Genomic DNA, 20,232 nt, shown 5'->3' with positions numbered 1-20,232 from the left:
GAAGTGAAAGTTCCCCTCTGGGGCCCCATCACACCCTCTCTGTCTGTGGTGAGCTCAGCAGGGTATCCCAGCCACATCCTGCACACATTACAGAGGCTGCCAGAGCTGAGTCCCAATCCTGGCTGCACTCCGTTAAACAAGTTCTTGTCACTGCTGCCAACCTCAATTTTCTCACTTTCAAATGGGCTGTTGGCAATATTCTCTTCGATGGTGCTTATGTGAATTAGATAACTGTTTTATTGTTATAAGATATAGCTGAGTTCTTGCTACTCCATTAATAAGCACCCAACACATCAAGATACACTGCATTTCTGTGACTTAGTATCAGACCCTTACCATAGAATCTAATTTTTCATGTTATGATTTTACCTTCTTAAAATACTCCTCGTTTCTTTAAAATTAGACACTTTTAGGATTAAACCTTCTAAACTATATCAAATGTTTCTCTGCTAGCTAAATGACTACTCACTATTAAACACTATTTATCTTCTTTTCAGAATGGCCTGAAGTCCTTACTATAAAGTGTGTCCATCAGGGGACAGGACCAATGTCTTCGATAACTTACACTTAATGTCTTTAACTTATTTGTTGAGTAAGATATTGTATTATTACATTATTATCTAATGCATCAGTCACAGTGACCTCACTTTGCAGATTGTTCCAGTTTCACAGATGAGAAAACTGAGGCTCAGAGGATTTGAGTAAAATGTTGAAGGTCAGCCACATAGAAGGCAATGAGGACTCAAGCCCAGACGGAGTTCCAAAGCCTCGGTTCCTTGACGGTCCATGGTGCAGTCACATCCTCCACTTATGGCTGGATCCAAGAAGCTTTCGTTGTATAATAAATGCTACTCTGTTTTTGTATCCGAACTTAGAGTTTGTGGAGCTACCTTTCTTTAGTTTTTTGGCTTCCTCTCTGTAAGGGATTCTTGTTACATTTTGGTGCTTTAAATTTTTTTTTAACATTTATTTGCTTTTGAGAGTGAGAGAGACAGAGCATGAGTGGGGGAGGGGAAGAGAGAGTGGGAGACACAGAATCCGAAGCAGGCTCCAGGCTCTGAGCTGTCAGCACAGAGCCTGATGCGGGGCTCGCACTCACAGAAGGGGAGATCATGACCTGAGCCAAAGTCAGACACATAACCAACTGAGCCCCCCAGGTGCCCCATTTTGGTGCTTTTAACCTGTCCTACTTTGGGAAATGACATAAGCAAATGTCTTATGATTATATCTAAAGGCCAGTTGGCTGTCAGTGAGGGTCTAAAAGTCTCCCTACAGGTGTTCTCACAAGTGAGATGCAATGACCTGGGGACTTGTTCTTTGGTTACCTAGTGGCTTTTTTGGCCTCCTTTGGGCTCCCCAGCTGCATTTCAGATCATTGAAGTTCTTTAAATTATGAACTCTGAATACAGGGGATTCTATCATCTAACAAGGACTTATATGCTAAGTTGTTGCTAGTTTCTAGTAAATGCCTTTTCTGTCCCATTGTTATTTATAGACATTGCTTCTGCAACTTTGAAATGCAAGTGCTCCTGTCTGCATTTTCTAGGCGAAGAAATGGAGACTCCAAAGTTTCCATACCTGGCCCAAAGCATTCCGTTGAATAGTTCCCTTCACATCAACATGTATATGTAGCATGGGAGTCTCACTAAGGATTTACAAGCAGTGTGAGTTTCTTCATCATCTAACTAATGAGAATTATGAACATTTGCCCACTGTGTCAAACAGGCCGTCCTCATAATAATGCCTGGAGTTGGTCCAGCCCACATAGAGCTGGGCAAGGAGTCTGCTCTGCACACCTCCAGGGGGCAGCCTTACATTGTGTTCAACCTGGTTGGTACTCCCAAGGGCATATACATCGTGCAGACATCTGAAATGGTGCCCCGGGACTGCAGCAGAGCATCCTTACCTGGGAGAAGGGGAGAAGGTGTCACAGCTGGTGCATTGGAGGACCATCAAGTAAACAACATGAAAAGCCCCACAGGAAGGGCCATCAGACATGAGGACAGGATGTGTCTTGGATCTAAGATTTAAAACCAGGCTGACATGGTCTCAAACTCCCTTGCCCTTCTCCCTGGTGGGGAGAGGGGAGAGATCAAATTTTGCATATAACATAGCATTCCTTCTCCGTGAGGTAGGCAGACTCCATTTAACTAACCAGAGTGTCAAAATCCATCTCAAAGTTTTTAACTGTCCAAGTAAAGTGAATTCTTTACAAACTCAACTATGTCTGGAAGCCTCAGACAAAAGTGATCCAAATAAATCATATGACCTTTGTCCAAGCAATCCCTTTTTCTAAGAATCTTTTCCAAACATCAGCCCACGGATGGGGACAGCGCCCTTGAGGAGGGCCAGCCAGGCAGGGACTTCCCAGGCCAACGGTGCCCCTCAGCCCTGAGTGGCCACACAGCCATCGAGTGGCCAAGCAGCCTGCCAAGATTCAAACACAGGTCTGTCCCTATTTGGTCACTGGCCCTAACAGTGCCCTGCAGGCCATCTTGTCACATCTGGGAGTTTTTCAGTCCTCACCCAGGGGAATTCTCCACCACAACCTCTGAGTCTGATAGCTGCAGATGGAAACAGAAACACAGAAAATGTGATTCTTGCGCAGGAAAGTTGGAACAGAGAAGAGTTCAGACGTGGGCGGGTGTGTGTGTGTTTAAAAAAAAAAAAAAGGGTGGAAACCCCACCAGCCAAGTCTGCAGAAAAAAAATAAATGCAGTCTGCCTATCTGGGGCCGGAGCCCCTCCCCTCGGGCCGCCGGAGACCGTGACACAGGTGCCGCTTCCTCCCGGCTGCTGAGGGTCAGAAGCAGGCCCGCGCGCCCCTCGCCACCGCTCGGCTTCTCCGTGCCCCTGGCCCGACCCGCGCCCCGCACCCGCTGGCGATGAGCAGTCTCAACAGCACGTTGCCGCCCGACCAAGGTGAGTGCCCGCCGCCTCCCTGCGGGGTTGCGCCCCAAGCCCCCGGGTCCTGCCGCTCCGTTCGTGCCTCTGTGCGGTGGCCGCGCGTATCCGCCGCGGGAACTTGCCCCAGGCCGGGAAGTAAGGAACCCCTGCGCGGAGGGAGGGGACAACGCCCGCCTTGTGGCTCGGCCGCCCAGGGACGTGGGGGCGGATTCCGAGTAAACTTCAGGAAACTCAGCCGGTGCCCTGACTCCTCTCTGGGGCGGCGGGAGGGACGTGCACGCGGCGGGGGCATCTCTGGCCTTGACCCCCAGAGCGTTGTAATTCCTCTTTCTTGTTAAGAAGGCACATGCTTTCCTGCTGACGGGAAAGAGAAATCGGATACCCCGAGCTTCTCTGTAAGGGTGTTGGGGGACCTGGCCTGGCCTCCCCCACCCCTCCTCTGCCAATGGGCTTTTGCAGTAACAACATCAACAACAACAAAAACTTAAAATTTTCTTCTTAAAAAAGCGAATGTTTATCCCTCTTATCCCCAACTCTGCCCAGGTCTGCTCATTAGAAACTGTCAGAGGGGAGACATTCTGAGTCATCCTGTTAAATAATTAACGTGATAATAGGGGTACTGGGGACACCCGCTCCTTTACAAGTTTTTAACATCCAGGTGGTTCTGTGGCCTCACCAGCGGAACTGGAGCATAGTCTACTGTGGCTAGGTTTGTGGTTGTGCACTATGTGCCTGTGTGTGTGTGTGGCCACCGGCATGCTTGTTTGGGGGTGCGTGGGGACAGGAGTCCTGGGGGGAGGGCCCCTCCGCCTGCATTGGCATCAGGCGTGCCACTGATTAGCCAGGGGCCTGAGGCAAGCCAGCCTCTGTCTTAGCTCCAGCACCGTCCTCATCATCAGTGAAATGGGAACATAGGATATTCTTCTTTGGGTCCTGGGAAGGAAGCTCTGTGTAAAGGTCCCAGCATGGAGATGGACCGCTAAGGGCCCCATAAACGTCAGTCATCTTCATTTTTCATTTTACAGGAGACTGGATCTGGGAGCTCATGTTGGCTCCTGTTTACGTGTGTAAACACACGTGAGTGTGAGAGTCAGACACTAGTGTGTGTGTGTGTGTGTGTGTGTGTGTGTGTGTGTGTGTGTTGGGGCCAGGGGTGAAGGGCAAAGCCACTGAGGAAGTGCAGGCAGGCTGCCACTCCCCCTTCTGGAGAGGCTGGCTCCCTCCCCAGGAGCCTGCCCCGCCCCTTCCCTTAAGCAGTTCTCTAGGCTTCAAGTTTCAGACCATGACCAATGGCTGCAAACACTTCCCTTCTGGAGCTCAGAGGGATGCAGCCATCACTTGCATGCCATTCTAGATTACCCTTAGGACTCCATTTATGGCAGGCTCTTTGCTGTGAGAGAACTGTGGGGCCCTCTCTCTTGCTGCTAACTCAGGCAGGATGTGTCTATATCCTGTGTCAGTTTACATCACTGCTTCTCAGAACCAGAGGTTAGGAGAGGACCGCTTGGGCTCCGCCAGGCCTGTCCCCTACCCTCTGGTCTCAGCCAACTCCTGTAAGCCAGAGTGCCACAGTTACTGCGTAGGAGTCATGTGCAGAAATCCATTGCCTTGCCCTTGGATGGAAGGGGTGATTGCTCAGTGAGGAGATGGTCAGGTTTGTGGACTTTATTCAGAATTCACTGCCTCCGGCAGAAGCGGAAAGGGTTGCATTAAGTGCCAAGTGAAATTCCATCTCAGACGTTGCCCAACGGCTCCAGATATATCCATGGCGGGAGGAGTCACAAGGCATTGGCACAATCAGCAGCTGGACGTTTCCAAGGGTGTCTAGGGTTGGGCAATTATTCCTGGGTATTTGGGCAACAGAGGGGTGTGGGGTAAGAGGCATTCTGTGTTTGCAATGGAAACACGTGAGCCCGTCGATAACGAGGAGGAAGAGGCAGTGCAGGGAGGTTGGCACCCCAGATCAGTTTCCCTCTTTGCATGGCAGATATTCATATATCAAATGGCCTTCTGCAGCCCCAACCAAAACACCTTCCAGAGACTGTGTGGCCACAGTGAGCCCAGCAAGCTCAAGCTAAGAACAAATTTGAACAATAAATCAAGAGTAAATAATAGGAAAGAGAAAGATACCATCCCACCTCCAGAGCAATTTATCAATTTATGAGAATCCTTCTAAAGTGTTATGTGTATACACAGCTACTTTCTGTTTTACAAAATAAAACTCACTTTATATATTCTCCTTCATCTTGCTTTTTTCTCATAAGAATATATGTTGAAGATTATACTTCATCGTCAAATATAGACTAACTCATTCTTCTCAGGGCATTGTATGAATATACAAATAAATTGGTTATTTTATTTAACCAGTCCCTACACCAATGGGCATTTAGGTTATGGACAATCTTTATTTGATTAAAAAAAACAGACACAGTGCAGCCATGACAAACCTTGTAAGCAGGCTTTATGTATTTACATGAATAGGTATAAATACATGTGTTTGTATAAATTTCGAGCAAATGCCCTCACACACAAATTTGATTTCTGGGACAAAGAGTGTGAACATTCAAAATGTTGTAGATACTAAAAAAAAAAAAATGCCCTCTAAAAAGTCACATGAATTTCTAATACCCACCAGTAGCCCATGAAAGTCATTATTCCCGCCCCCCCCCCATTCACCCTGTGTGGTTTACCTCTTAGCCAATCTAGTAAGTGAAACAGGTTGCCATTTTTGAACGTGCTTCTGTAATTCTAAGTGAGGTTCTGCATGTTTTCATATCTCCATACTGGATTTGATCCCACCTCCAATACCTGTGGGCTTTGAGGAGGTACACAGTATAGCAGAGCCTCAGTTTTCTCATCTGTGAATGGGAATAATAACAGTGGCTTCGCAGGGGTCACGTGATGAACGAGAGAATAAGGGTTTGGCATCATGCCCAAGAATGGTGGTGACTGTGGCTGCTGTTGTGAACAGAATTTATCACAGTAGACCTGACCTGCGAGTGCTGGTAATCTCCAAAGTCTCCTTTACAGACAGTTGCTGTTTTGGCTTCTGATAACATAACAAGGATATCAGTACCTACGTGCTGAGCCTTGTGGTAGGGCCTTGCGTGGGTCACCTTTCCATAGCCTGGTCTCATGGGCATTTTCTTACCTATTTTGCAGATGAAACACTGCAGGCTTGGGGGACGATGTACCCCAGGCCTCCCAGGCACTGAGGAGGGCACAGACAGGCTATGGACACAGGCTTTCAGACCCGAGAGTCAGCAGGGGCCAGCCTGAGGGGTGTGTGCAGGCAGGGCACTGTGGGGGCTGTGCCTGGGAAGTCACCACTGTAGCTTTGCACACAGAGGAACTGTATGTGGCACAGGCGCTGAGAACCTGCCAACCAGGCCACAGTTCCTCGGCCGAGCCTGTGTTCTGACCACAGTCTATGACCTCAGTCTACCACTGCCTACTGTAGTTCCCTGTTCTGCGGTTGGGCCCGACCCACACCAGGCCAGCCGCTGCCCTTCACCCTGCCTTCCACAGCCTGCTGAGGCTGTCCCCTGGAGCCTTTTCCTGTGGACTCTCCTGATGCCCAGACTGCCCTGCCTCTGTAGCTTCATTTCCAGGGCTCTCTGGGTATCCCCACCACACATGTACCTATGCCCGTGCACACGCACATTCACATCCACATACACACACACAGCCTGCCTGCCTCACTCCTGTTCATCCCATAAAGCCAAGTTTATGACCCCCAACCTCCCTGGGCCTTCCCTGAACACTAGAAGACCACCCACCGTGGCCCTGGAGACACTGTAGCCACCCCCCAAATTCCTGGATCTGTCTGTTTCCTGGAAATTCTGACCTCCTAAGGGGCTCCATGACCTTACCCACTCCCTCCTTGAGGCCTGGTCCAGAGAGGTGAATGCTCCCAGGTCTGCATCCATTCCACACGCTGAAATTGCCTTTTAAAAATCATAGGGGCTCCTGGGTGGCTCAATCAGTTATGTGACAGACTTTGGCTCAGGTCATGATCTCACCTTCTGTGAGTTCAAGCCCCGTGTCGGGCTCTGTGCTGACGGCTCTGAGCCTGGAGCCTGCTTCTGATTCTCTGTCTCCCTCTCTCTCTGCCCCTCCCCCACTCATGTTCTGTCTCTCTCAAAAATGAATAAACATTAAAAAAAAAAAATCATTCACTCAATAGCTCCTAGTCCAGCACTTGGCATATACATGGAGGTCAGTGACTAATAAGTTAAAATGGACAGAAAGTCAAAACGAAACAAACTCTAAGAACAGGGCTGCTGGGCCCTGGCACTCACCGCCTGGCTCTTTCGCACTCCTGCACTGATTCTCACCTCCTGTTCTCCCCCGATACCCCAACACCTTGCCTAGGGTTTTCTCCACATCTCTCTGTCATCTGAACTTCCGAGGCAGTGCTGGCTCCTGCCTTTAGTTAGTACGCATTTTCACTCTTGCACATTCTTCCAGAACAAATAGCGTGCAAAAGTGTAGCCAATGGCAGATGCTGACAAGAGCGGTTTTCCTCTCGTGCCAGCAGGCGCCGAGCCCAGGACACTGGATTCCATCACAGGTCAGGCGGGCGTGGCAGGCTCTTTGCATGACTCCCTCAGAGAGCCTGCGAGGTTGTCACCACTGCACACCCAGCCCCTGTGGCCCCAGCCACAGTGGCCCAGCTGCCCGGCACAGCGGTCTGAGCCCTTCCTCCCGGCCGGGCATCTTTACCCCTCTTGTTGGTAACTCTGACACTGAGCGGTTGCTGGTTTCAACTGAGAAGTAGAAACTCCAGGGGGACCCGGTCAGAGGGAGCCCCCACAATTACCTCCCAGAGCGCGACCTGGTTCCCACAGGAAAGAGAGGAAACTTCCCTCAAGCTTCCAGCCGAGGAAGGGAAAGGTTCACATTTTGATATCGACCAGAGCACCTGTTGTTAACAAGGCCTCCCTCAGCAGAAGCTACCGCTGACTCTTGAACACCAGGGCTTTGAACTGCGTGGGGCCACTGTTACGTGGATTTTTTTCGATAAATACAGTACACGCTGTAAATGCATTTTCTCCTATTTATGATTCTCTTAATAACCTTTTCCTTGCTCTAACTTACTTTGTTGTGAGGAAACACTACATAAGCCATATAATATAACAAAATCTGTGTCAATGGACTGTTGAGGTTATTGGTAAGGCCTCTGGTGAACAGTTAAGTTTTGGGGGGAGTCAAAAGTTACATATGGATTTTCACCTGTGTGCAGGGTCAGCACCTCTCACCCCCTACATTGTTCAAAGGTCAGCTAACCCCCCAGAGGTATCATTAGAACCTATCTGACCTGGAGGAAGGGACGTAACCAACACCAGCCCACCGCACCCATCCTGTCCCACCTGAAGGGTGAAAAAAGAATGAGAAACACTTGTGAAGTTCACGGTCCAGAGACACAGGCTCCTACTCACGGAACCATGGGCCACTTCCTCTGCCCCACCCCACCACGCTGTCACTGCGGTTCCTTCTACCTAATACATCATGCCTGACTGTCAACAAAATTACAAGACCCACTAAAAGGCAAATAATACAAATTGAAGAGACAGAGCAAGCCTCAGAACCAGACGTGGCAGGGATGTTGGAACCTGACCCTGTCACTTGCAGAGCCCGTGTCCCCTTCACCTGCACACAAGGCATGTTTTTAAGAGGGGCACAAGCATACAGCCGCCCAGCTGACCCCAGGCCGAGCCCTGCCATTTCTCCCCCTTGGAAAAATTTTCTCCTGGAGTGGAGAAGCTTTGCGTTTTAGCCGTGGGCACATATATTCTCACCAGAGTCTAAGAGTGAAGGACATTACGGTTTGCTAAATCAAACCCAGGTAATGCAGTCATGCCTGCCTGCCTTTTGTGTTGGGCCCCAGTCTGTGATTTCTGCATTCACCAGGCAGCATGGCCCACTGGCTATGACATGGTACTTGCTCCTGAGAGGCTCACCAGACGCCAGAACCTTGCACGCCACCTTCAGCGAGCGGAGGCTTCGCGTTCAGGTCCCCCTTCTGCGCTTTTGAAAACCGTTTAACTAAATTCACTTTGTAGCAATTTGCTGGTGATGAAGAGGTCAGACTGAAGAGGTCAGAGGTTTGAATCTGAACCCGTTCTGACCTGCCTGTGGCCTTGAATGTGTCGCTGGGCTCCCTGCGTCCCAGTTCTTCCTCCAGGACAGTGCTGGCTTTGTCCTATACAGTTGCACAGGACCCCCACCCTCAGAGGGCCCCATGCTCTCAATGCTCTGCAGTCACTTCCTTGAAATTCTTTGCTTTTTTAAAGGGGCCCCTGTTTTCAATTCGCACTGGGCCCCACAAATTCTATAGCCAGTCTTGAGCCACTAAATGGGGATAATAATAATTTCTACCTCAGGCGTTTGTTCTGAGGATTAAGTGCATTAGCCTAGATAAAATTCCTCCGGTAGCACCTGGTGCATGTTAATCACTGCCACTTACTGAGTGCTTGAGTGTGTTGTAAATGAATGCTGGCTCACTCCCCCTGCCCAGCTCCCTCCACGTTCTTCAGTCTCTGTCCATGTTTGCCCAATTGCTGTTGAAAATAGTACCTGAGGCCAAGATGGCAGAGTCTGCCCAGGTCTGTAGGGCCTGGTCGAGGACCTCTCCAATAGCTCTGGCAAGCCACTCCCTCCTGAGCTGTGAGTGCATCAGAGGGGGTACAGTAGGGGGAAGGTAGCCCAGAGAAGGTGTGCAGACCACTGTGACCTCAACACCAGCTGTGGCCTCAGCAATGGGTTTCCTTACATGGTGCCTGGTGGACCCTCCTTGTTCCATTAGCCTCATCTGAACACCAGCCCCTGAACAGTAGGGGCTCAGCTGTCCTGTTCTCCATGGGGAAGAGTAGACTCCTAAAAACACTGAATGAATGAATGAATGAATGAATGAAAAGGTCTAGCCAATGCAAGCCAAGCCTGATGTACACAGAGTGCAGTGGGTCCCCGTAGTCACCTCCCCACCCCCACCCCTTAAAGTGGCCTCCGAGCTCCTCTTGGTTGAGCCCACCAGCTTGTCCCAGCCCTGCACTCCTTACGCACCCTAACCTGTGTTACCCGCCTACCCATCTCACCCACCACCTCTCAGTACCTTCTCTCCTGGCTCCCTTCTCTTTTTCTTCAATGCTGCCATTTGTGTGGGTTCACAGCCAGGACTCTGCCAGGTGCTCCTTAATGCCCGGGCTCTCCTCTCTCCTGGGAGGGCTCCCCTTGTCCAGCCTATAGCCCACCCCTGAACTCCTGCAGGGGGCCTGAGCCTTGCTTCCTCTGAGACTGGCTTGTCATTTGAATTGCCATCCTTCCACTTCTACCAAAATTCTCATTTTAGTGAATTAATTTCAGCTATGGCTGACAATCCTGAGTGATCTTTTTTTTTTTTTAATTTCACAATCTCTTTTTTTTTTCCCTCTTGTTACAAACTCTAAATTATCCTGACTCACTGTCCTCTTATGGTGATGGTCTCTCTGACTCAAAGGACAGAAAGTAGACTTCACTTCCCATATGCTATCTCATTTTGCCTTGAAGCCACCTTAACTAAGGGAGGTATTTTTATCTCCATCTTGCATATGATGGCACTGAAACCTAAGAGGCAACCAACGTGGCTTGCGGAGAGAGCCACAGCCAACCCCTCACACTCAGGCTCACATACGGTGGATTCAGGCTCATGTTCAGGGAGTTTTTCTAGGAAGGCTCAGCCAGGACCAACCCACATAGCAGGCAAGTGCTTAGAACCCAGGGTGCTTTTAGAGATCCACAAAAATTTACGTTTCTTTTACAATGAAAAGGAAGAAAGGGGTGCCTGGGTGGTTCAGTCAGTTAAGCATCTGACTCTTGATTTTGGCTCTGATCGTGCATGATCTCCCAGTTCATGAGTTTGAACCCTGCATCAGGCTCTGGGCTGACAGTGCTGAGCCTGCTTGGGATTCTGTCTCCCTTTCTCTCTTCCCCTCCCCTACTTGCTCTCTCTCTCTCTCTCTCTCTCTCTCTCAAAATAAATAAGTAAACATTTAAGAAATTTTAAAAAGAAAAGGAAAAAATGAACTTTTGAGACTAAACATTACATTTGTCTTTATACCTATGCCACTGTAAAATACAGCTTTTGGTATTTTGGGGGAGAAGGGACCCATAAACATAAAGCACCAAGGTCCAAAACGGTCACCCTGCAGCCCTGCCTGGCTCAGCACAGCTGAGGCCAAGGGACCGGGTGCCTGCCTGCTGCTCCCTGCACTGCCGTTCTCCCCGCCGGACTCTGCCCTGCTCCCAGCACTGTGACCCCTCTGCGCAGCTGTCCTGCCTCGAATCCTCACACTTTTTTCCCCTGGCGGTCCTGCCTAACCCAGCAGAACCCTGGGGGCTGCGCAGCGGTACTGGCTGCTTCTGGGCCTGCCCTGTACCCCAGCCTTCAGGAGATTTAGAGTCAAAAGTAAATGCTTGAGGGAACCTAGGTCTCTCTCTCTCTGTCTCTCTTTCCCACCCACTCTCATCTCTCTGTCTTTCTCTTACTCTCTTGGCTATTTAAGCCATGAAATTAGGCTGGTCTCCACTTTAAAAAGTTTTGAAAAGAATAAGTTTTCTTTGCCCTGTTTCACTATAACAGAAACAATCACGTTCGCTGGAGAACTATGTATATGACCAAGAGGAAAGGTGTAGGATGACTGTCTCTAGAGCGGAGGTGACTTGGAGATGCCTGTGCGGCAGGCAGGTGACAGCTGGAAGGCAGTTTCAGAGAGAGATCTGGGCAAAGATAAAGACGGCCTGGGGGCCCCAGTGAGGAGCTGGGGGCCGTGAAGAGCCTGCTGGGGCTGCACGGATCACCCCAGACAATGTGGGTCTTAACACAGGCACAAAGGGGCCGGGGGGGGGGGGTGTGGAGAGCACTTGCTCCATGCTGTCTCTGTTCCCCTCCAGACCCAGCGACGATATACGGGGTACCTTGTTTCATCCTGAAGGCGTTGCACACACGTAGATGTTGTTTGTTCCAGTTTAGGAATACGGAAACTGAGTTTTAAAAAGTCGTGTCCCCAGGCACTCGCCATGCACCACAGGCACTGTCCAGCCTTGAGCTCGGTGTGTCTCCCTCTGCCTCTTGGATGTGGCTCCCCGCCAGGGCAGGAGGGGGGCTGCCCGTGACCCCGTGCCCTTCTGCTCAGCTGTATGCAGCTCCGAGGTCACTATCAGAAAAAAAAGGCCTTTTTTTTTATCCACCCACCCCAGGCCACTTGTGCTCAGCTCTAACCTCCTCTGCCGGCCCACACCTGCCAGCCCAGCAGCTGCTAATGAAATGCCCGCAGTGGCACACAAGGGCCGGGCTGTGGCTGTGAGTGCCTTGCCAGCCAAGGCCAGCCCACACACAGGTCTCGCTTTCCCCCAGGGAAGCAGTGGGCAGCTGCCTCTCAGGTTCACCGCAAGGGCACTGGGAGAGAATGAAGCCCCCACCAATTCCTCACCAATTCCTGGGATGCCTCCACCACAGAACCACCCCTGGGCTGGCAGCTTTGTCTTCTGTTAAGATGCTGTTAAGATACTAGCAGCCGCAGGACCTTTCCTGCATTGTGCGGTACTTTGCCAGGCACTTTCAAATCTGTTCCCCTTCTTCATTCAAGAGAGACTGTTCTCCCTCTCTGTGAGGAAACAAAGTAAACCTTGGAGAAGTCAGTGACTTTTAAGAGTTCCCACAGCCAGGGGTAGTAGATGGAACAAGGCTGTGCCGCAGGCTGAATCTTCTGGGGGTGTGTTGTTTGTGCCACAGAAACTCATTCATCAGGTTCTGAAGCGGGGGATAGGATGCAAGGACTGCAGGGTCACTGAAAGGGAGACACTTTGACACTGACCCTACATTCTCCTGTATATCCACATGTACACACATGCACAAGCACACACACACACGCACACTCACGTACACACGTGCATGAACAGGTGCACACACACACACACACACACACACACACACAGTCCTTACCACTTCCTTGCAGTCATCAGCAACAGACTGGTGTCACCCCCAGGTTCAAGGTGGGGAGGAGCTCTTTTGGGTTCTAGTTTGGCCTGGGGCAGCGTGGACAGGCGTTTAGTCTATGGGTCCTATGACCTCACAGAGATAGCTGGAGACAAATGTGAGAAGTGCTGTCTACAAGCATCTTTGGCCTTGGGCATGCTTTTGAAACTATTTCCTCTTCCACTAGTTTTCAGACAGCATCCCATTTCTCTGCCTTGGTCTGGTATCCCTGCAGTACATCTGACTATCAGCGGTCTGTTCTGTCTGTGATCTCTTTTGAGGTCAGTGTGATGTCCAGGCCAGATCCCCTTTACCACCACCCACCCCCCATTGTGGCAGACAGGGACACACAGGTCTGAAGAAGGCAGCAAGGTTGTTTTGGTTATTTGGGATTTGGACTCAGCATTGCCTCTCCCCGTTGAACCCACCCCAAGTCTATTAACAAAGGCAACAGTCTATTAGTCCATTAATAAAGACAGCCTTCTCTCTGGTGGGTTATCTATGCAGCCCATACATGTACCAGTAGTTAAATTTAGGGCTGGTTTCCAGATTTGATCCTTACACACACCGTCTTCACCCCCAGCCTATCACATGATCTGGATCATGTCTTCAGGGATCCCTTGGGTAGCCAGTGACACAAACCATGAGCCTTCTGGTGAATCCAGTCCAGAGCACAATCTTCTGATCACCATAATCCAATCTGATGCACTTTGATTCTGATCCAATGAGCACCACCGTGCAAGGGGCCACACAGGAGACACAGGGGACCCTGTCTTCAAAGGGTCTTCAGCCTCCACTGGGGAAGCAAGACCCAGGAACATCAGAGGGCAAAGGAATTCAGAACACCCTTCAGGTTCATGCAACTGTGCAAGTCCCCTCTGGAATAAAGGCCATGTATCCCTGAAATTCCAAAAGAAGTAGCTTCTCACCTGGGGTCTCCACTCCAAACACATACACACACACACACACACACACACACACACACAAAATGGTGTCACAACTATAAATCTCCATTGCAGTTATTTTCAGCAGAAAGGACATTCCCCCAAAATAAAGTATCAGATAAAGTCTAGAAATACAAAAGAGATAAAAGTTTATTTGATGTCTGTTGAGGAGAAGAAGTGAGTGACCACACTCCAGGGGCCCCTTGTAATGGTTCACTCTCAAGTTATCACTGGACACCGAGGGCTTTGTGAAACCCAGTCTGCAAATTCCTCCTGCCTGGTGCCAAAGCCAGAATGGTTCACTGATGTCCAGTCACTGTTGGTTGTCAGTGATGATACCTGGGAGCTTGGATCTCAGAGGATCTTTCCATCGTGGATGTTTCCATCACATAAAGCCAGAAAATGCTCTCACTGTGGTTAAATGTTTGCCTATGGCCAGATTGTAATGGATGCCTAGCTGTCAATCACTTTACCAATGAATTCCATGAGGACAGTTCTTACCAACTTCAGGACCACTATGCTCAGACTCCATGAAGAAAACCTGAAAAGTGGGAAGGGAAATTGGATGGAAGAGTCCATTATGAAAGCGATTTATGCACAAATTTTTACCAACCACCATATACATTCCTGGTTCTTCAATAGAAACACGCATCTTGTCATCTGTCCTAGGGATTAAGGAGGAAACAGATAAAGTATAAGACAATATCCCTGCCCTCAAAGCATTGTTGGGTTTGTTGGGGCAGCCAGACACACATCATAATAGGAATAAAAAGCGACCCATCCTCCTAGGGGGAAATTTCTTATCACATAAATTCAGATTGCAAACCAAATTGCCTATATCTTGTGATTATTCACTAAAATAGCTAAATAGATATCAAGATATTTAAAGAGTAACAAAGTAATATAGCCCTCAAATTAAATTATGACCTAATATTAGCTAATATTTGTAGGTAATATTAAATTATGATGAATTTCTACTTAACCAGATAGAGTTTTATCTCGGGTTAAGATTTTGTGCTTGAAAAAACAAGTTGTCAATGATCAACATTGATTCTTGAGAATGTTCTAACTTTGGGGAATGACTTCGGGAAAGATACATTGCAAGGATGTAAAAAGGAAAACTGGTGCAAATGTATGCGGTCCCCATGATGTGCAGGGATGATCTGACCTGTCAGAAGAGCTGAGAAAATGTTCACTGGTCATACTCACCAGTAGCCATCATCCTCACCATCACTGTGAGGTGGGTGCTGTGGGTGACACCCCCATCTTCAGGATGCAAGACATTGCCATGAGTGGTAGGGCTGTGATTTGAACGCGAGGGGTGGACCCCTGGGCTGTCTTTTAACCCATGCGCACTGCCACAATCGGTGGGTGCAGAAAATGGGGAGTTTGCAAGGAGAACAAAGTTTTCTTTCATAGGAGGAGGGAAAGAAAGTTGGTTCCAAAGGATTTTTTAATTACATTTCTGGATGTGGGTCTCTGGTAATTACCCCAGGTCATCTCCTATTTAAGAATCATGGAGCTTCCGAAAAGACCTTTCAGAATGTGCTATTTTTAAACAACTCATTTGAGTGAAGTGACGTTTGTCACTCACTGAAAAAGCAAACAACTCTGGGGAAAGTCAAAATATGTCTTGGAGGACAGGGCAGTCAAAGGGGGAGGAATCCGCAGTTTTCCTTCAAATTTCAGAGCTCTGAGGCTGTGTTTCCCATTCTTGATCCCTTCTGGGCCATTTGTTTCCTGAGGCTTTGGTCTCGCCTATTTTCCCTGTTCTTCCTTTTGTTTCCAGGGTGGTGCTTCTGGGGCAAGCCAACTCTGAGATTCCACTGCCTTGGAGGCACAATTATCTGAGTTCCTGGCTTTATCTTGCCCTCCTTGTCCAGGGGCTGTGGAAACAGAAGGCTGACTGTCTAGGCAGATAAAAGGCTGACCTCTCACTGCCCTGCCTCCTGCCCACCCCCACCCCCACCGGGGTCCCTCATGGTTTTCCTTTGAGCTCTCCCCAAGAGGGCCCTCCCCAAGGGGGAATGAGTGCTTGGCAGCATTCTCCTCCGCTCAGTTCATGATGTCTCTTTCTGAGCTGACAACCCCCTACTCAGGGATGCTCGGACTGCAGCAGGCCACTGCCCGGGCCTCCTCTGGCCTCCCTCAACCCAGCCCTTAGAATGTAGCCAGGCTGTGGCCATTTCTCCTCTTCTGGGACCCAACACCCTGGGGGCTCAGGACTCCCTGGAGAGTCCCTATGTGACAGGGCTGGGACAATCAGTGCAGTTGACCAGAGAAGGTACACAGGGCCAAATCAGAGAGGCCCAGGCCACTGCCCTCACCAGCAATGATGGCTTCAACCCCATGCAAGGTTTAACTCAGAGGCAGGACCCCACCCCACCCATGACACCTTGTCAGCTACTGTCGGCTCCACCACTAAGCAGTGAGGATGACTTTGGGATAGTCACCTCGCCCCCTTTGGCTTCCGTGTCCCTGATGCTTATGTCCTCACAACTTCATGGGATGTCCAGGATGCAATGAGTCCCAGGTGCCACCAAACTCTGCAATCTGTGGAAGCAGCCATGGCAGTGGACAGAGTGCCTGCATTCGAACAGCTGAGCATTGCACAGGTTAAAGTTCACGCCTCAGGTGTGACAGACCTGGGTTCAAGGTGCATCTGGGTCACTCGATAGCTTCCTCCCTGCGGGCACCTTAAATGAGAAGATGTGGGTAAAGGCCCAGGCCAAGGATGGGACAAATTCTTGATAAATATTAGCCTGAGTGGAAAGAGAGAGACTTAGTGACACAGACTTTAAACCAAGGGTCTGCAAATTAAGGCCCATGGCACAAATCCAGCCTGCCACCTGCTTTTATAATTAAAGTTTTATTGGAACACAGCTGCACCCATTCATTGATATAGTATCCATAGCTGCTTTGTTGTAACAGAGACCATATGGCCCTCAAAGCCTGAACTGTTTACTACCTGGCCCTTTATCAAAAAAAGTTTGCTGACTCCTGACTTAAACTAACAGGAAAATCTCTAATGGCTCAACTTCCAAGCCTAGAGCCCACCTGGGCCCCATTGCCCCTCTTTCTGGAGACACCACCCCCATGACAAGAAGCCATGGAAGAAAGACCAGTGCTAAAGGTCAGGGACCAGACATCAGCCAGGAAGGCTCAAATGGGCCAGGCTGGGGACACACAAAGTGCCTTGGTTCCCATCACTTGATCTGCCAATGCCCAGGCCACCAAGGAGAGGGCCTTTGTTATAGTCTTTACTTTCTCTTGTCCTCCAATCACCTATCTGTCAGTACAGGCACTCAGAGCTCTGCTGCTACCCTGCAGAAAATCCTCACCTTACCTTGACAGGGGTGGGAGGAAAGGCAAAATATCAGACAGGGCCCCCTGGACCTACAGCGAAGGAGGGCCAGCCAGCTCACCTCCTAAGTTCAGAAAACAGTGCTTCTCACCCAGGGCCCAGGCAAGGGAGAGGGACACCTCTCAATTTGGCAGGAGTTGGGCCAAGTACATTGCCTCCTGACCTTACTGAAACCTCCTACCCCCTTGGGGAGTTATCCTGTCACCCCTCTTTTCAGATTTGGAGCTGGATGATCAGAAGCGTGTCCACATTTGACCAGTTATAAAATGGTGGATCCCCGAGTCTACACCCATCTTCTCCTGTGCCACCTACACTAGTTAGCTAGTAGGCCAGGAGTCACATTCCATGACCATGTAGTGAGGACCAACTGTGTGCCAGGCCCTGCTTGAGGTTCTGGGGAAATGACAGTGAACAAACCAGCAGTAATCCCAAAAGGGAGTTCATATTCTATTGGGGTTGGACAGGTAGACACCAGACACATGGGGATAATGCCCAGTACATCAGATATTGCTGAGTTCTAGAGAGGACAACCAAGCCAAGAAGGGAGGGAGATAAGGAAGACCAAAGGATGAGGGAGGTACCATTTTAAAGACCATGGCCAGAGAAGTCTTCACTGGGAAAGATGATGTTTGAGAAAGACCTAAAGGAAAGCCAGTGAGTTAAACGGGGATATCTGAGAGAGGACATAATAAGCAGAGAGCACAGCAAGTGCAAAGGCCCTGAGGTAGGAGGAGGCCTGGTCTGATCAAGGAATAGCTAGGAGACAGTGTGACTGGGTAGAGGGAGAGGAGGGCAGGAAGTGGTCAGAAGGAGATGAAGTCAGGTGAGGTGGGAGAGAGACAGTGGGACCATCTGTCAGCACCTTTTGTGTGCAGCTGGAAGCCCACCATCCTCCTGAGTCTTGGGGCCTGCAAACCTCCTGATAGAATGCTCCAGACCCTAGGAGAGGAGCCATTGAGCACCTCAGCTAATGCTCCAGCAAAAGACTAAGGAGCAAGGCCCTGGGTGAGCCCTGGCAAGTGGTGAGAGTGAGCAGGAGGGAAGAAGGAGGTAGGGAACTTCTAAGGGGTGCCTGAAATACAAGAAAGTGGGAGACAGGAGGGACTGTACCAAGAGCCGCATTTGTCCTCAGCCGTCCTGAGAGGTGCCTTAGTGGAGTGCACAGGCACTCGCACACCCAGGCCAGCTTCCAGAAGCCTCTCTGAAATTGCTAGTTGCGTCTGCTGGGTCTGAAGGTTTTTCTGCTGGACTGTGCTGGGCCCTACAGGGACTGAGTGTGAGTGCGGGGTGGCAGCGGGGGGCAGGCCCCATGCACCTGCAGTTCCCAGGGCACTAGGACCCCGGAGGAGCAGCTCAGAGCAAAAGGATGTGGATCAGCCCCACACCTGCAGCTCTGGGTCCACAGAAGCCCTGGGGGCAGCCACCCAGCAGAGAGCACAGAGCAGCAACCTTCTCCCCTGGGGTGGAGGGTCTGGCCTGGAAGGGGGTAGAGAAGAGGACCCTGAAGGGGTGTGGACAAGAGTGGTCTGCCCTGCTGCTCCTGGGGTCCAGGCTGCCACCTTGCTGGGGAAGGACGTCACTGTGCCCTGTTCAGCCTCATCCAGTCTTTCCTGGCAGAATGAGAGCACAGCCCAGAATACAGCCTCCTTCTCCCTGAAATCAGAGAACTGAAGAGACAGCTCAGGCTCAGACAGCTCAGGTTAGAGCCCAGGACTCCACCACCTCAGGTTCTCCCAAGCACACCCCCAACACCCACGTGCAAGGTGCAAATTCATACAACTCCCTGCACCCCCGGAGGTCCGGTTCATAAGACCAGGAAAGATGTTGAGAGGCTCTTTACACCTGCTTTATATTTGCATGCTTTTTTGTTGAGTCTGGTGAGCAGTCCAGACAGCAGTTAAGTGACCAAAGCCACTTGAACACGGACACAGGAGCTCATCCTGTGTGCCTCCTCTCCTCAGATAATATGATCCCAGTGCGAGAATCCAGTTTCTTTCTTTTTTTCTTTTTTTTAAATTTATTTCTGAGACAGAGAGAGACAGAGCATGAGTCGGGGGAGGGGGATAGAGAGAGAGAGACACAGAATCCAAATCAGGCTCCAGGCTCTGAGCTGTCAGCACAGAGCCCCAGGCAGGGCTCAAACTCATAGACTGTGAGATCATGACCTGAGCCGAAGCCAGATGCTCAACTGACTGAGCCACCCAGGCGCCCCTGAGAATCCAGTTTCTACTGGAGTGACTGACTTCCCACTTCCTCCACCCGAGGGCCTGTTGGAAGTCAGGCCACCTGGGCTGTACCTGGGCTGTACTCGGGGTGGCTGGCACACACCAAAGCCATTCACATTTCCTACCTCACTCTGTCCTCACCCAGCCTGGAACAGCAGAGCGGGGAGGGCCAGAGAGGCTGTTGGCATTTACCGAGCTCTCTGTATGCCAGGGTGCCAGGGCGGACCATCCACGTGCCCACCGGGAAGGACAGTGCTGTTACACACCGCTCAGAAGAGGAGCCCGGGGTCCCCATACAAGTTAGTATCCTGAGTGTTCCTGGAAAAGATATAAAGTCTGTCCCAAGGGTGCACGGATAGCACAGGGCACAGCCAGCACTGTGATTCAGGTGTTACCTGATCCGCTAACCTCCTCCCTGGCCAGGCTCATGGGCAGGCAGGCAGTGTGGCGTCCTTATGACACCATGCACTTTATGTGCTACAGTTTTAAAGGGATAAATGCTTCATGCTTAAGCACTGTCTGCTCCCCCCAACACATACACACACACACACACACACACACACACACACACAAGTCCAGGAGACCTGAAAGGCAGCACACACACCAGTACTGAACTCAGGTCTCTGTGAGCTTGAGACCTGGTGTGCAGGAGGGTCCCCACTCACTCCAGCATGGGGAAGCCTGTGGTGCCTTGTCCTGAGTCCCCCTCCACCTGCACTTGACTGCGTCTAAGTGCGAGCACATTATATTTTCTTCCAGGGGCCTTTTTCTCTCCCCT

At 50.3% G+C, this 20,232-nt stretch overlaps 1 protein-coding gene across 1 annotated transcript in view; it reads left to right on the top strand.

Annotated features, from left to right (window-relative positions):
- The first annotated feature begins 2,741 nt into the window (after positions 1-2,741).
- GYPC (glycophorin C (Gerbich blood group)) overlaps positions 2,742-20,232 on the top strand; it is a 42,251-nt gene continuing 24,760 nt past the window's right edge. The window contains exon 1 of the mRNA XM_030325267.1: positions 2,742-2,921. Within this exon, the coding sequence (XP_030181127.1) occupies positions 2,885-2,921 (37 nt within the window). The 5' untranslated portion in view covers positions 2,742-2,884. The remainder of the gene's footprint in view (positions 2,922-20,232) is intronic.

The sequence above is a fragment of the Lynx canadensis genome, chromosome C1, assembly GCF_007474595.2.
Source record: "Lynx canadensis isolate LIC74 chromosome C1, mLynCan4.pri.v2, whole genome shotgun sequence".
NCBI lineage: Eukaryota > Metazoa > Chordata > Mammalia > Carnivora > Felidae > Lynx > Lynx canadensis.
This window is presented reverse-complemented; position numbering and strand designations above follow the sequence as displayed.